The following is an 18,064-nucleotide window of genomic DNA, read 5'->3' as shown; positions in this document are numbered from 1 at the left end:
GTGAGTCCATAAAAAGAACTAAACGTGGTATTAAAACACTCAAACATGGAGTCAGAGCCACTTTGTGCCAAAATCCCACAGCTTTTAACAGCCCCGGTGATAATTAGCAGGTGTTTTAACCCCCAGCAGCAGCAGCAGCAGCAGCAGCCTGTTTCCAGTCCAGATGGCTTACAGTACAGTACAGTATGCACAAATATGCTTTTCCCACTGGGACTTTAAAGAAACTTGACATTTGCCTCACTTTAGTGCCTCTGTGGGTTGCAGTTTGCTTTTAATCCAGCCTGCCATTTCTAAAAAAAATGCCCTTGCATGCTCTCTCTTTTTCTCGTCTCTCCCCCAGCTTTTTGAGCAATGATGCACCTTGAAAATAATCTTTAAAAAAGATTGTTTGTGTGCATACATTGAGAGCAAGCAGAGCTATTTGTTGTAGGTGCAGCGCGGAGTAATATATCGTGAAGGGACAGTTTTATAGGAGCGTTAATGTTGGCGTGTCTACCTTGATGGGTGGTTGTTTGTGGAGCGGGAGAGAACTGCAAACAGTCTACAGGAAGCAAATAAACAGCAGCCAGATACTGAAACAGACATTTTCTGCTTCAAAGTAAACAATATATAAGGGTGATTCTCATGAACATGGTGCAGCTCAGAGCAAAAATACAAGAGCATTGAATACATATTTTATTTGACCCTTTATAACAAATACAATCTACAGTCACTGTTTAATATGAATTTATAATATATATATATATATATTTAAATTAGGGTATCTTTGGACATTTTTAGAGACACTGTGAGCAAAATTCATTACCGTAACACATTTCTAAATAAAAAATAATAAAAAAGTTGTTTTTTTCCCTTTGCAACACAGATATGAACAGCTCTGATTTAGGAAATCCCACTGCACCATTTGGAACAATAACAGGAAAGCAAGAGACCTGACACACCAACATTAGGTATAATAATACGAGTAATATTGAAAACTACGGAGTTGCTGTTCGAACCAATGACCTGTTTTTGTGTATCCTGAATATTGTATCTGGTTGTATATCTGTTTTATCACTTAAACCTCTATGGTACGCTGTTGATGCCAGTTAGAAAAACATTGAAGTGTGAAAAAGAAACTTTCTAAAATTAATTTTATGGTAATGTATTTAACAAACGTGTAAAAGATCCAGTAGCTTCAACAGGGAACAATACAGAACATTTTAAATTTAAAAACATCATAAAAGGACCTTTTTTAACCGGTTTCTAGTCTGAATGTTGCTTGTAGGAAACATTGTACCATTGAACCAACGACCCATTGAAATTAATGTCTTCAACAATCTAAGTGGATGAAACTATCAGAAATTAAGGTTTACTCACCTATCAGACCCCCAAAAACATGTAAAATTACCCAAAAAAGACCAAAAAAGTCACAAAATGACCCCAAAAAACATAAAAAAAATTACCAAAAAAGATGCAAAATTTCCCCAAAAAGTCACAAAATGACTCCAAAAACATGTAAACTTACCAAAAAAATGCTAAATTAATCAGTAGTAATATATGTTTTTTCCAGATGGAAAATGGCCAGGAAATGACGTTTTGAGTGATTTTTTTGCCGCAAAATGTCAAAGCTGTTTCCTTTGGAAAAGTCTGCAAAATAGTGTTTCAATATGGCCTCCTGGAGGTCATGTGACAAATTAAAGCATTGCTATTGGTTCCCTATACTCTTCCCTCTTTTTTAAAGTATTGCATCTCTCAAAAATATGCATGATAGAAATCTGACAGGCCAAAAATGGGGCAACACCGTATCATAGAGGGTAAAATGTGCTCAAGGGTACCTGATATCCCCAAAATGTATTTTATTAAAATATACACATTTTATATTTCAATTCAATTCTAAAAACAATTCTATCATTACCGTAATTCTATAATAACTGTATTCATTCACATTTTGTTCTTCATACATTGTTAAAAAAAACGTTATGTTTGATTTTATTCTGGTAAATTATACAATTTTAAACAAATGTATATTTATTTTTATAAAGTTTATTAAATATTTATTGTATATAAGTGTGGGGGAAACCATGACATTTTTATCTGGACGCCTTACAGTAATGCATTTGTGAATCAAAAATATGTCCAAAAATATTATTTTAACACAAAACAATGAATTGTGCCTCATTATGGCTATATTATTCATTCATATAAAAGTGAAATATATTTAGTTTTATAAAGTTTGTCCTTATAATCTTCACAGACAGAACTTAGACTGGCTTCATGACAATCACCCATATATATATGTGGATATGTACTGTAATAGTCTCTTGTTTAGTGCATGTATTATAATATCGTATGTATTATAGACGGTGCCTTGATAGCAGAGGTGGCTATTGTATGTATTATAGACGGTGCCTTGATAGCAGAGGTGGCTATCGTATGTATTATAGACGGTACCTTGATAGCAGAGGTGGCTATCGTATGTATTATAGACGGTGCCCTGATAGCAGAGGTGGCTATTGTATGTATTATAGACGGTGCCTTGATAGCAGAGGTGGCTATCGTATGTATTATAAACGGTACCTTGATAGCAGAGGTGGCTATCGTGTGTATTATAGACGGTGCCTTGATAGCAGAGGTGGCTATCGTATGTATTATAAACGGTACCTTGATAGCAGAGGTGGCTATCGTATGTATTATAGACGGTACCTTGATAGCAGAGGTGGCTATCGTATGTATTATAGACGGTACCTTGATAGCAGAGGTGGCTATTGTATGTATTATAGACGGTGCCTTGATAGCAGAGGTGGCTATCGTGTGTATTATAGACGGTACCTTGATAGCAGAGGTGGCTATCGTATGTATTATAGACAGTGCCTTGATAGCAGAGGTGGCTATCGTATGTATTATAGACGGTGCCTTGATAGCAGAGGTGGCTATCGTATGTATTATAGACGGTGCCTTGATAGCAGAGGTGGCTATCGTATGTATTATAGACGGTGCCTTGATAGCAGAGGTGGCTATCGTATGTATTATAGACGGTACCTTGATAGCGGAGGTGGCTATCGTATGTATTATAGACGGTACCTTGATAGCAGAGGTGGCTATCGTATGTATTATAGACGGTACCTTGATAGCGGAGGTGGCTATCGCATGTATTATAGACGGTGCCTTGATAGCAGAGGTGGCTATCGTATGTATTATAGACGGTACCTTGATAGCGGAGGTGGCTATCGTATGTATTATAGACGGTGCCCTGATAGCAGAGGTGGCTATTGTATGTATTATAGACGGTGCCTTGATAGCAGAGGTGGCTATCGTATGTATTATAAACGGTACCTTGATAGCAGAGGTGGCTATCGTGTGTATTATAGACGGTGCCTTGATAGCAGAGGTGGCTATCGTATGTATTATAAACGGTACCTTGATAGCAGAGGTGGCTATCGTATGTATTATAGACGGTACCTTGATAGCAGAGGTGGCTATCGTATGTATTATAGACGGTACCTTGATAGCAGAGGTGGCTATCGTATGTATTATAGACGGTGCCTTGATAGCAGAGGTGGCTATCGTGTGTATTATAGACGGTACCTTGATAGCAGAGGTGGCTATCGTATGTATTATAGACGGTGCCTTGATAGCAGAGGTGGCTATCGTATGTATTATAGACGGTACCCTGATAGCAGAGGTGGCTATTGCATGTATCATAGACGGTGCCTTGATAGCAGAGGTGGCTATCGTATGTATCATAGACGGTACCTTGATAGCAGAGGTGGCTATCGTATGTATTATAGACGGTACCTTGGTAGCAGAGGTGGCTATCGCATGTATAGATGGTACCTTGATAGCAGAGGTGGCTATCGCATGTATTATAGACGGTACCTTGGTAGCAGAGGTGGCTATCGCATGTATAGATGGTACCTTGATAGCAGAGGTGGCTATCGCATGTATTATAGACGGTGCCTTGATAGCAGAGGTGGCTATCGCATGTATTATAGACGGTACCCTGATAGCAGAGGTGGCTATCGTATGTATTACAGACGGTGCCTTGATAGCAGAGGTGGCTATCGTATGTATTACAGATGGTGCCTTGATAGCAGAGGTGGCTATCGTATGTATTATAGACGGTGCCTTGATAGCAGAGGTGGCTATCGTATGTATTATAGACGGTGCCTTGATAGCAGAGGTGGCTATCGTATGTATTATAGACGGTGCCTTGATAGCAGAGGTGGCTATCGTATGTATTATAGACGGTACCTTGATAGCAGAGGTGGCTATCGTATGTATTATAGACGGTACCTTGATAGCATGGGTGGCTATCGTATGTATTATAGACGGTGCCTTGATAGCAGAGGTGGCTATCGTATGTATTATAGACGGTGCCTTGATAGCAGAGGTGGCTATCGTATGTATTATAGACGGTACCTTGGTAGCAGAGGTGGCTATCGTATGTATTATAGACGGTGCCTTGATAGCAGAGGTGGCTATCGCATGTATTATAGACGGTACCTTGATAGCAGAGGTGGCTATGTATGTATTATAGACGGTGCCTTGATAGCAGAGGTGGCTATGTATGTATTATAGACGGTGCCTTGATAGCGGAGGTGGCTATCGTATGTATTATAGACGGTGCCTTGATAGCAGAGGTGGCTATCGTATGTATTATAGACGGTGCCTTGATAGCAGAGGTGGCTATCGTATGTATTATAGACGGTGCCTTGATAGCAGAGGTGGCTATCGTATGTATTATAGACGGTGCCTTGATAGCAGAGGTGGCTATCGTATGTATTATAGACGGTGCCTTGATAGCAGAGGTGGCTATCGTATGTATTATAGACGGTGCCTTGATAGCAGAGGTGGCTATCGTATGTATTATAGACGGTACCTTGATAGCAGAGGTGGCTATCGTATGTATTATAGACGGTGCCTTGATAGCAGAGGTGGCTATCGTATGTATTATAGACGGTGCCTTGATAGCAGAGGTGGCTATCGTATGTATTATAGACGGTGCCTTGATAGCAGAGGTGGCTATCGTATGTATTATAGACGGTGCCTTGATAGCAGAGGTGGCTATCGTATGTATTATAGACGGTGCCTTGATAGCAGAGGTGGCTATCGTATGTATTATAGACGGTACCTTGATAGCAGAGGTGGCTATCGTATGTATTATAGACGGTGCCTTGATAGCAGAGGTGGCTATCGTATGTATTATAGACGGTACCTTGATAGCGGAGGTGGCTATCGTATGTATTATAGACGGTACCTTGATAGCGGAGGTGGCTATCTGCAGGTGGTGCAGTCTCCTCAGGGTGCTCTCTCGATCTGTGAAGTAGGAAGCAGCCAGCTGATGGAGCAGCTCCAGAGACACCACCGAGCTGTTGCTGCTCCCCTCAGACTTCTTATTCAGTTTCTGCTTGTCCAGGAAAATGGTCAAAGACTCCTCTCCTGTGGATCGATAAGCAATCGATTAATATAGTCGCTTTTTAAGTCACTTAAACTTTATTATAGACAGGGCAGAATATGGGAAATAGTATAGGTGTATTATTATACGTTTCCTGAATTGGCAGAGTCTATTAAGTATTGCAGTTGTTGGCAAAATGACATTAAAAAAACAAAATTACTTAAAAAAGAAACAAAATGACCAAAAAAAGACACAAAGTGACCAAAAAAGACAAAATTATTTAAAAAAGACACAAATATACCAACAAAAAAAAACACAAAATGACCAAAAAAACCTTCCACACACAACACAGTAAAGTGCCATTCATATAAAACTCACATTAAACTTTCATATCAAGGTGGGGGCCACAAAATATCGTCACGAGGGCCACAGTTGGCCCGCGGGCCGCAAGTTTGAGACCCATGACATAAACTACATAGTTTAGGCCAAAATTGTGGTAAAATGTGTGTAATTTCTGGTTTATTTCTGGATGCTCCCTTTACAATGATACCAAACAACCATTTATAATATATTCACAAATTGGAAAATTATAGCCATTTCTAATATTGGGCGACTAATCAATCATTATGCTAATTAATCAATAATTATGACTAAACGATAACTTTTACAGCTTGACATCTGGCAGAAATGGATTCAGCACAAAAAAATACAACAGGAACAACCAAGAAAACACTTTTACCCCAAAATGCCTCCTGGTTTCCAGGCTTCTGAAGTTTGTCTGTGATTATGGAGGAAGCTACTGTTATTTTTAACTGTATTAAATAGTGTATTAAATCTCTTTAATGTGCTCACGGAGAGAAAATGGCTTTAAACAGTTCACCACGCCGGAGCAGTGGGCTGATGTTATCCCCACTCAAATGACATTCTGCATTTGACATTTCTTTGGCAGGCCTCAACTGTCTCACTGTGGTTTTGTGGTCTGTCTGCTGCGATGCAGATAATATATAATTTGCTTTTGCTTCGCTCGCTTTCATCAGTCAATTATCGGAACATTAACAAAGACGAACCACAGCACGTTGAACTTTTCTCTGTCCTCTGACGGTGTTCATAACATGCTTGTGGGTAACTGATAAGGAGGAATAACTGAAAGAGACATTTCTCTTGACTTTCTAGTTGTTTTTTGTTTTTTATCCCACGAATTTTGTAATTATGTTTTAATTATTATTTTAACCCTCTGGGCTCTGAGCCTATTTTAGACGTTTTTAAATACTTTTGATTTCATGTACCACATTAAAAATTTTCACCGATATGATCTGACAATTATTTTCTCACTTTCATCTACTTGATCAACATATTAAGGCCAAATATCATTTCAGTCATTTAGTGTCTTTTTTTGGTCATTATGTGTCTTTTGCTTTAAGTAATTTAGTTTTTGTCTGTCTTTTTTTTTCCGGTAATTTTGTGTCTTTTTAAAATAATATTGTGTCTTTTTTTTTTGTAATTTTGTGTCTTTTTTTGGTAATTTTGTGTATTTTCTTTAAAGTAATTTAGTTTTTTATGTCATTTTGTGTCTTTTTTTGTCATTTTGTGTCTTTTTTTAGTCATTTTGTGTCTTTTTTGTTAATTTTGTGTCTTTTTAAAATAATTTTGTCTCTTTTTTTGGTAATTTTATGTCTTTTTTTGTAATTTTGTGTCTTTTTTTAGTAATTTTGTGTATTTTTAGAATAATTTTTGTGTCTTTTTTTGGTAATTTTGTGTCTTTTTAAAATATTTTTTGTCTTTTTTTGGTAATTTCGTGTCTTTTTTTAGTAATTTTTACGTGCTGTAATCGTAATCTGTAATAGTTCATAACATGCTTGTGGGTAACTGATAAGGAGGAATAACTGAAAGAGACATTTCTCTTGACTTTCTAGTTGTTTTTTGTTTTTTATCCCACAATTTTTGTAACCCATTTATTTTTCACCCTGTGCCTATTGCCTATTGCATGATCCTGTGTACAAACCAGTTGATGGAATTTGCATTATCTATAAGTTTCTATTGCAGTTGAAATATGCATGACCCTCCTGTTTGATTAAGATATGAGCAGCTCTGATTTAGGAAATCCCACTGCACCATTTGGAATAATAACAGGAAAGCTAGAGACCTGACGCATGAACATTATGTATAATAGTATGAGTAATATTAAAAAATTACGTAGTTGCTGTTTGAACCAAGGACCTGTTTTTGTGTATCCTGAATATTGTATCTGTTTTGTGATTCTTTGTCAATAAATCCCACACAGGGCTATCTTTCTAGAAACGTTTGTTGTCTCCTAAGATTTTCCACCACAAAAGCAACATTTCAAATTTTAATGGGAACACAGCTACTGTGTAAGTAAGTAAGTGTGTAATTACCTCCCCCAAAGTGTCTGTCTGCTAAACAGACAAAAATTAGACTTTTTCTTGAACAAAGCACATTATTTGTATTAATTCAATTGATATTGACCTTTTGATGCACAACATGGGTCTAAAGTGACCTGATATGTGTGAGTTTTTATGTTCTATATCTTTGCAATAAATTATTTTCATCATTCAATATTTAATATAAAAAATATATAATAATTTTATGTTTCCCTTTATTGTTTTTTTTAAATCCCTTTTTGCATCACTACTCTTCTAATGCACAACATGAGTAAAAAATGATCCATATCCATTTTTTAGCTAGGTAGCTTGTTAAGCTAACTACTTAGCTCATTTCCTGCTTAAATAGTTAGATAAGTAGCTTGTTAAGCTAACTACTTAGCTAACTTCTTGGTTATATAGTTAGCTAAGTAGCTTGTTAAGCTAACTACTGAGCTGACTTCTTGGTTAAGTAGTTAGCTTAGCAAGCTACTTAGCCATGTAGTTAGCTATATAATAATACAAACGTTATTTCTTCAAAAAGTATGAGAAGCAAAATGGAAAAAAGTGATCTGTTGTTATAAAAAACAAGATATTTAAAGAATACTTGGAATATTCAATCATAAAATAAGTTGATATCAAAAGATAGAGAACAGAAACACACAGCAGCATTAAATAACATGAAGGGAATGAATGTGACCATGTTGTGCATCAAAGGGTTAAATGTCTAGATATCAGCTCTTAAATTAAACTCTTATCAGATATTGTTGTTGTTATCAATATATCTGTCCAATCAAATATACCTTTAGTTGTACCAGACATTAAAATGAACAAGAAACTGAAGAGCTCCAGAGATTTTACAGCCGTTCAGAAAACCAGAGAGAAACTAAAAGAGGAACCTCTGGGGTTCAATCTTTGGGTATTTGGTTAATTTTCACACACTGTGACGGAAATTACTCAGAGCACAATATTTGCCCTCTTCCGCTCTACTTGATTACACTGTGTTTGCCTTCATTGATTGTACTCGAGTGTTCAAATGATGAGCATGGCCTATATTTATCCACTATAAAGGGTCCCACAGGAACAAAACATGGTGCCTTCACTGCTCTCAGTTTATAATCCTGTTATATGTTATAGATAAGATTAAAATGACCATTGTTCAGCTCTAAATCTGTAAGGCATCATTCAAATTGACAATTTAATCTGGATTTGCTGCTTACTGTAGAGTAAACTACTGTGTCCGTTCTAAATAAATAGACAACCCTTGTTTTGTTCAATTTCTTGTTCGTTTTAATGCCTGTTAAGAGCTGATATCTAGACATTTTCCATGGTTTTATTTTGATAATGATTTTGGTTATTATCAATCAAACCATGGAAAATGGCTAGATATCAGCTCTTAAATTAAACTCCTGTGAGCTATTTTTGTTGTTATCATTTTATTTGAAGAAAACAACAACGAATAGACCAAAATAAGATGTAAAATGACCAAAATAGACGTAAAATGACTTTAAAAGACACAAGTTGACCAAAAAAAAGACACACAAATCGACAAAAAAAAGACATAATTTGACCAATAAGAAGACACAAAATTACCAAAAAAGACGTAAAATGACCAACAAAAAGACACAATTGATAATCATTTTTGTTATTATCAATAAAACCATGTTAAATGTCTGGATATCAGCTCTAAAATTAAACTCTTATCAGCTATTTTTGTTGTTATCATTATATTTGTCCAAACAAATGTACCTTTAGTTGCAGGCATTAAAATGCATTGAAGAAAACAACAACAAATTGACCAAAAAAAGATGTAAAATGACCAAAATAGACGTAAAATGACTATAAAAGAAAAAGACACAAATCGACAAAAAAAGACACAAAATAACCATTTAACCATTTATGTAATTGCATTACATAATTGTTATGTAATGCAATTTTGTGTCTTTTTTTTTTTAGTAATTCTGTGTCTTTTTTTTGGTAACTTTGTGTCTTTTTTTGTTAATTTTGTCTCTTTTTCTAATAATTTTGTGTCTTTTTTGGTCATTTTGTGTCTTTTTAAAATAATTTTGTGTCTTTTTTTGGTAATTTTGTGTCTTTTTTTGTAATTTTGTCTTTTTTTGTTAATTTTGTCTTTTTTTAAGTAATTTAGTTTTTTTCTGTAATTTTGTGTCTTTTAGTAATTTTGTGTCTTTTTATAGTAATTTTGTCTCTTTTTCTAATAATTTTGTGTCTTTTGTGGTCATTTTGTGTCTTTTTTTAGTAATTCTGTGTCTTTTTCTAATAATTTTGTATCTTTTTTGGTCATTTTGTGTCTTTTTTAAGTAATTTTGTGAACTTGTTGCAAGAAAAGAAGCCGAACTAGTTACAAGATGATAAAGTATGATAAATAGAAGTCATGACCAAGCATCTTTCATTGCTATATAACTAATTAATAACTCTCTTTTTTTTAAATTCATCAAGTCAAGAATGTTGCAGTGGGTTTTTCTATTCAACTTTGGAATATTGCAGAAAATTATCTCTGTGGGAGACAAAAGCTTATGATACTCATACTTATACACATTTTGCTAAGCACTCCTTTTATGATTTTTGAAGCGTAAATGCAATCACCAGAAGAAAAAAGCAAATGTTGGGCTCCAAAGGAAGACATAAGAGCCTCATGACTCACCAGCACCAAGCTGCTGAGGACATTTAACCTCCGTCGTCTCATTTAAACACATTTTAGCTGCTTGTTTTTAAGACACGATAGAGCGTTAACCACCTTATTCAGACATGTCACCCTTTCTAACAGACACTGACTGTGAGACGAGGGAACCAGGAGAACGTTAACTAACTCTGGGCTTCATCCTGCAACACTTTACTTCAGTTATCTGGTTTTAACAGGTCATTTATTATGAACCTCTGAGCCTATTTTAGCCGTTTTTAAATACTTTTGATTTTGCCCTTCATGTACCACATTAAAAATGTTCACCTTTACAATTATTTTCTCACTTTAACCTACTTGATCAACATATTGAGGCCAAAAATAATTTCAGTCATTTAGTGTCTTTTTTGGTCATTTTGTGTCTTTTTTTAAAGTAATTTAGGTTTTCTCTGTCATTTGGTGTTTTTTTTGTTGTAATTTTGTGTCTTTTTAAAATAATTTTGTGTCTTTTTTTGGCCATTTTGTGTCTTTTTAAAAAAAAATGTGTATCTTTTTTTGTAATTTTGTGTCCTTTTGTAATTTTGTGTATTTTTTTAAGTAATTTTGTTTTTTCTGCAATTTGGTGTTTTTTTTGCCATTTTGTGTCTTTTTTAAGTTATTTTGTGTCTTTTTTGGTCATTATATGTCTTTTTTTGGTAGTTTTGTATCTATTTTTTCTATAAAAAGAGACATATACTGAGAAACAGGTCAATGTAATCACTCTTCTGCTTTGTAATTTGTGTCTTTTTTGGTCATTATACGTCTTTTTTGGTAGTTTCATATCTATTTTTTTGTGCTCCATGTGATCTAGTTTTTTTCTGATCAGGACGGCACGATTATAGACCTCAGAGGGTTAAAAACTAAAATATATATATAGTTCCCAGCTCAGTGTACGCCTGGCTGGAGAGACAGACATAAAAAGCAAAGCAAGAAAGAGACGAAACACAAGAACAAAAGTGTAGAAACAAAAGAGTGGGTATGTGTGCATTAGCAGAAGCACGCTCTCATCAGTATGCAGACTGGAGCAGCCCATTTAGTCCAGGCTGTTAATTACATATAGAATCTAACTATCAGTCTGCTGCTGCTTCATCTCTGCTGTCTCCCACGCTGATGCTCCTGAGCAGACATTCACAGATAAGAGAGGCAACGCTAACTCATATCAGAGGGACAGGACCTGCTTTATACACTGGAAAAAATAAGGTGTGTCTAAAAATAACCAGATAAAACAGTAAATCAAAAAATAAATGAAATAAATAGACACAAAACTACCAAAAATGACGTATAATGACCAAAAAGGACATTTAATAACCAATAAAAAGACACATAATAAACAAAAAAGACGTGTAATGACTAAAAAATAGATACAAAACTACCAAAAAAGACACAAATTTACCAAAAATAGTCAAAAAACGACCAAAAATACGTAAAATGACCAAAAAAGACAAATAATAACCAATAAAAAGACACAAAATGAACAAAAAAGACATGTAATGACCAAAAAATAGATACAAAACTACCAAAAAAGACACAAATTCACCATAAAATAGACACACAATTACCAAAAAAGACATATAATGACCAAAAAATAGACACAAAATGACCAAAAGACATATAAGACGTATAATAAATAATAAAAAGACGCAAAATGAACAAAAAATATGTGTAATGACCAAAAAATAGACACAAAACTACCAAAAAAAGATGTATAATGACCAAAAAAAGACATATAATAACCAATAAGAAGTCACAAAATAAACAAAAAAGACGTATATTGACCAAAAAAATACATACAAAATGGACAAAAAATATGTGTAATGACGAAAAAATAGACACAAAATTACCAAAAAAGATGTATAATGACCAATAAAAAGTCACAAAATGAACAAAAAAGACGTGTAATCATCAGGTCTCTCTGCTCGGGCCAGTTCATCACTGCTGGCAGCTTTACTTTATCTGGTTTTAAGAGTTAATTTATTATTTTAAGTGTTCAACATGCTTATTTCTAGATTTAATAATCTGAATTTAATAAATCTTGTCAAGGTAAATTATCTGTCCATGCAGCAAGATCATTTCCCTCAGATTTACTGTTTGATCTGGTTTTTAAACACATTTTTTACAGTGTATTCTATGTGAAGGGTTGTACCAACGTGTCTTTTATTTGTGAAGATTTATGGGCAACATTTTCTCCAGATAATGTTGTTTTGTCCTCCTTTAAAGCCCATTATACATCCCTTATATAGTCCTGTCTGTTTTTAAACATTCACTACATATTAGAGGGTTTTACTGATGTAAGAAACGAGCCTTGACTCTGATGATGTTTAGACTCACTATCAATTCTCTACAAAAAGCCACAGCCAAGTGTATAAATGTACTGGTATATGTGGTATGAGAGGACCTGGGTCAGCAGAGTATCAGTATCATGAGGTCGTCACTTTGAACCGTCTCAGTCGTGTTTTGTGAGGCGAAAACGATCGATATGCTCACAGATTCTGTTGTGATTTACTGCTCTGCTCAGAAACCAGGGAAGAATTCAATAAAAAGAGACATATGCTGAGAAACGGGTCCATTTAATCTCTTCTGCTCTGGGATTTCTGTCTTTTTTGGTCATTATACGTCTTTTTTGTTCATTTTGCATCTTTTTATTGGTTACTATACGTCTTTTTTGGTCATTTTACTTCTATTTTGGTAGTTTTGTTTCTAGTTTTTGGTCATTACAGATCTTTTTTGCTCATTTTCCTTCTTCTGCATTGTAATTTGTGTCTTTTTTGGTAGTTTTGTATCTATTTATCTATTTATCTATATATCTATATATCTATGTATCTATAAAAAGAGACATACGCTGAAAAACGGGTCCATTTACACGCGCACCATTTACACACCCACACGCGTCCCCCCCTCTTCTTCTACCGCGCCTTCTCATTCCACTACTCTTACCTACTCCCCCTACAGGCCCCTGCTGTCACTGCACCCCTCATCCCACACTGTTGCTGCCTTCCCCATCACAACCATTATATCTGTCAGACCCCTCCGCCCGCAATCTACTCTCAAAGTTGTAAACAAAAATAACCTTTTCTACATAAAACTCAGTGCCCCTGCACCATCATCCCTCAAACTTGAAAACACCACAGCCAACTTTGCACTACTAAACATCCGCTCACTCACAAGCAAGGGACAGCTCATCCAGGACACCATCAAGGACCATAACCTGGATTTAATCTGTTTAACAGAAACATGGCAACAACCCACTGATTTCACTACTTTGAATGAATCCACTCCTCCAGGTTTTATTTACAGCTGTCGCCCACGTGACTCTGGCAGGGGTGGAGGTCTCGCAATTATCCATCGCAAAAAGTGGAACGTCCAGCCGGTCCCCACCCCTGCCTATCACACATTCGAATCCATCACCCTACAGTTATCCGGCCCCACCCCCACCATCCTTTCCACCATATACCGTCCCCCCAAGCCAAAAAAGGAGTTCCTCGACGACTTTGCTATATTCCTGACTCATCTCTCCACACTCTCTCCGAACATACTACTCCTGGGTGATTTCAATATCCACATGGACAATATCAGCAACACTCTGACAAAGAATTTTACCTCCTGCATAGACAGCTTTGGACTCCAGCAACTCACAAACTTCCCGACACACCTAAAAGGACATACCTTGGACTTAATATGCTGTTCTGGTCTCTCCCCCATCAATTGTAAAGCTACTCCCCTCCCCTTTTCAGATCACATGCTAGTTTCCTTTAAAGTCAACCTTGCACTCTCCAAAATCCGTCTCCCACGCACTATTTCATTCCGTAACATTAAATACATTAACCTGGACACTCTCTCTTCTGGAATCGACTCCCTCCCCAATGCAGACAGTTTTTCCACCCCTGATGAGTTGGTCCTCCACTACAACAACAGTCTCCATAATCTCCTGGACTATCTCGCCCCACTCAAAACCAGATCTGTCACCTTCACCTGCTCCTCACCGTGGTTCACGCCCGCTCTCAGACAACTCAAATCCATAGGACGCCGCCTGGAACGCCTCTACAATAAGACTGGTCTAACTGTTCACAAGGAAATCTATCATAACCACATACTCCACTACAAGAACTGCATTACCAAGGCCAAATCCACATACTACGCAGATCTAATCAGTTCCAACTATGGCAATTCAAGAGCCCTCTTTTCACTCGTCCGCAACACCACTCAACCTCCAGACTCACTACCACCACAGATGTACTCTACCGCCTCCTGCAACACTATTCTATCCTCATTCACTACTAAAATCCACAACATCCACCAGCAACTTGCTCCCAGTGCCTCTCATAGTTCATCTCCATTATTTCCATCTGTGCCCCCCTCCCACACTCTCTCAGCATTTACCCTCCCCCCACTCTCTGTAATTACTGATACCATCAAGAAATCAAAATCATCAACCTGCCGCTTAGACCCCCTTCCAACTACTCTTGTCAAAGCCACCATTCCCTCTCTGGCCCCCCTCATCACACACATAATCCACTCCTCTCTCACTACTGGAATTGTCCCATCACCCCTCAAAACAGCTGCTGTCACCCCAATACTAAAAAACCTGGTGCAAATCCCAACGACCCCAACAACCTCCGTCCCATCTCCAATCTGCCATTTCTGTCAAAGATTCTGGAAAAAACTGTTGCCACTCAACTCCATTCCCACCTTTCCCGCAATGACATTTTTGAACAATTCCAGTCCGGCTTCCGACCTCTCCATAGCACTGAAACTGCACTACTCAAAATCACCAACGACCTCCTCCTTGCAGCTGATTCCGGTCTCCTCTCCATCCTCATCCTACTTGATCTGAGTGCGGCCTTCGACACCATCTCACACACCATCCTCCTTGACAGACTCCTCTCCATAGGCATCACGCACACCCCCCCTCAACTGGTTCAAATCCTACCTCTCTGGCCGCACACACTTCATCCAACTCAAATCATTCACATCACAACCACTCCCAGTCACCACTGGGGTGCCCCAAGGCTCTGTCCTGGGACCCCTCTTATTCATCATATACCTACTCCCCCTTGGTTACATTTTCCGGAAACATCACATCAACTTCCACTGCTATGCGGATGACACCCAGCTCCACATTTCCACTGAACCTGAGTCCACCCCCCCCCCCCCCCCCCCTCCCCTCACTGACTGCCTCCTCGAAATACAGTCCTGGTTTTCATCCAATTTCCTGAAACTGAATAGCAACAAAACAGAAATTCTACTCATTGGCACAAAAACCACCCTATCCAAATCTCCCAGTTTCACAATATCCATAGACAATTCCAACATCTCTCCATCCCCCAAGGTAAAGAGTCTGGGTGTCATCCTTGACAGCACACTCTCATACACCTCACACATCAGTCACATAACCCGCTCAGCCTACCTCCATCTCCGTAACATCAACCGCCTCCGCCCCTCTCTTACACCCCACACAGCTGCCATCCTGGTCCACAGTCTCGTCACCTCCCGTCTTGACTACTGCAACTCTCTCCTGTTTGGACTTCCGCCAAAAACCCTTCACAAACTACAACTGGTACAGAACTCAGCAGCCCGCATCATCACAAGGACCCCATCCAGTCACCACATCACACCAGTCCTCCAGCAGCTCCACTGGCTCCCCATCACACACCGCATCCAGTACAAAACTCTACTGCTCACCTTCAAGGCCATTCACAACCTCGCCCCTCCATACCTCTCTGACCTCCTCCACATTGCCACACCCGCCCGCCCACTCAGATCTTCTTCCTCCACCCACCTCTCCGTCCCCCCTGCCCGTCTGGTTACCATGGGGAGCAGAGCTTTCAGTCGCTCTGCTCCCTTGCTCTGGAAGTCCCTTCCCCCTTCCCTTCGCAACATCACATCTCTCAATCAATTCAAATCACAACTCAAGACCTACCTGTTCAGACTCGCTCACTCCATTTGATCCTCCGCACAAACTCCCCTCCTTAATTGTAATGTATTTGTAAATATTCTGATTTGTTTAGATTGTATATGTATGATGTTCTGCTTGTTTTTTTTTTGTTTTTTTTCCATGTTGTAAGGTGACCTTGAGTGCCTTGAAAGGCGCCCTATTAAATAAAATGAATTATTATTATTATTATTTAATCCCTCTTCTACTTTGTAATTTGTGTCTTTTTTGGTCATTATACGTCTTTTTTGGTAGTTTTGTATCAGTTTTTTGGTCATTACACATCTTTTTTGTTCATTTTGCGTCTTTTTATTGGTTACTATACGTCTTTTTTGGTCATTATACTTCTATTTTGGTAGTTTTGTTTCTCGTTTTTGGTCATTACAGATCTTTTTTGCTCATTTTGTGTCTTTTTTTGGTCATCATACGTATTTTTTGGTAGTTTTATGTCTATTTTTTGGTAAATTTGTGTCTTTTTTGGTCATAATATGTCTTTTTTGGTAGTTTTGTATCAATTTTTTCAATAAAAAGAGACATATGCTGCGAAACGAGTCAATTTAATCCCTCTTCTGCTTTGTAATTTGTGTCTTTTTTGGTCACTATACGTCTTTTTTGGTAGTTTTATGTCTATTTTTTGATCAATTTGTGTATTTTTTGGTCATTATACATCTTTTTTGGTAGTTTTATGTCTATTTTTTGATCAATTTGTGTGTTTTTTGGTAGTTTTGTATCCATTTTTTCTATAAAAACAGACATATGCTGAGAAAGAGGTCAATTTAATCCCTCTTCTGCTTTGTAATTTGTGTCTTTTTTTTGGTCATTTTGCGTCTTTTTTGGTAGTTTTATGTTTATTTTTTGGTCAATATATGTCTTTTTAGGAAGTATTGTATCTATTTTTTCTATAAAAAGATACATATGCTGAGAAACGGGTCCATTTAATCCCTCCTCTGCTTTGTGAGGCTGTTGTAGCTGCTCGCTGTGTTCATCAGAGGGAAGGATGAGTGGAAAATTACTGTGGAAAACAACCTTGGTTGAATGCTGCAGGTGCAAGGTGTTCTATTGTTGCCATTGCTGCTTTCCACTTGACATTTCCCCTGGAAAAAAACAAACTAGAGGCTCATACATCTATAGTTCTGCAGCTCTCCACTAACTAGAAGTCCTCGGAGAGCTAAAATCAGAAGCTGCTCTATTTCTGGTGCGTCCCCACGTTTCCTGACCCCAGAATAAAGGCGAGTGCTTCCTTACCTCCCAGGGTAGCAGAGACCAGGAAGTGGGTCCCGTACTTCTTGATGAGGTTTTCGTTGATTTGCTGCAGGGTTGGCCGTCGCCCCAGTAACCGCAGGTTGCGTAGGAACTCTGGCGCTAAGGGCAACGGAGCTTTGAGGAAATCTCTCTTCTCTGTTGCCAGGCTGTTCACCTTCCAGTGGCTGAACTCCCTGGAATCAAGAATACATAATGAAATAAAATGTGAATCACTTTAAATCTCATTCAAGATGAGCTTAACATCACATGTATGTATATATATTTAGACACATTCACTCAAAGGAGGCTGGAGAGGCGCTTCAGCAGGTGAATAAAGAGGTTAAAGGTGCTACAAACATGCTGCTGGATAGGAATTTCCAATGGAAGAGACTCAGATTGTCACAAATGTATGACATATTCATATTCCCCTTATATGAGGGGTCTCAAACTCAGATTAC

The 18,064-nt window shown here is 37.6% G+C and overlaps 1 protein-coding gene across 1 annotated transcript in view; it reads right to left on the bottom strand.

Moving 5' to 3' along the window:
• The window catches only part of brinp2 (bone morphogenetic protein/retinoic acid inducible neural-specific 2), a 415,139-nt gene that overhangs the window by 153,013 nt on the left and 244,062 nt on the right, over positions 1 to 18,064 (bottom strand). Inside the window, exons 3-4 of the mRNA XM_059344321.1 lie at positions 17,610 to 17,800; positions 5,240 to 5,421 (exon numbers count right to left, since the gene is read on the bottom strand). Of these exons, the coding sequence (XP_059200304.1) occupies positions 5,240 to 5,421; positions 17,610 to 17,800 (373 nt within the window). The remainder of the gene's footprint in view (positions 1 to 5,239; positions 5,422 to 17,609; positions 17,801 to 18,064) is intronic.

Source organism: Centropristis striata, chromosome 11 (assembly GCF_030273125.1).
Source record: "Centropristis striata isolate RG_2023a ecotype Rhode Island chromosome 11, C.striata_1.0, whole genome shotgun sequence".
Taxonomy (NCBI): domain Eukaryota; kingdom Metazoa; phylum Chordata; class Actinopteri; order Perciformes; family Serranidae; genus Centropristis; species Centropristis striata.
The sequence above is the reverse complement of the archived record's forward strand: the minus strand, read 5'-3'. Positions and strand labels throughout refer to the sequence as shown.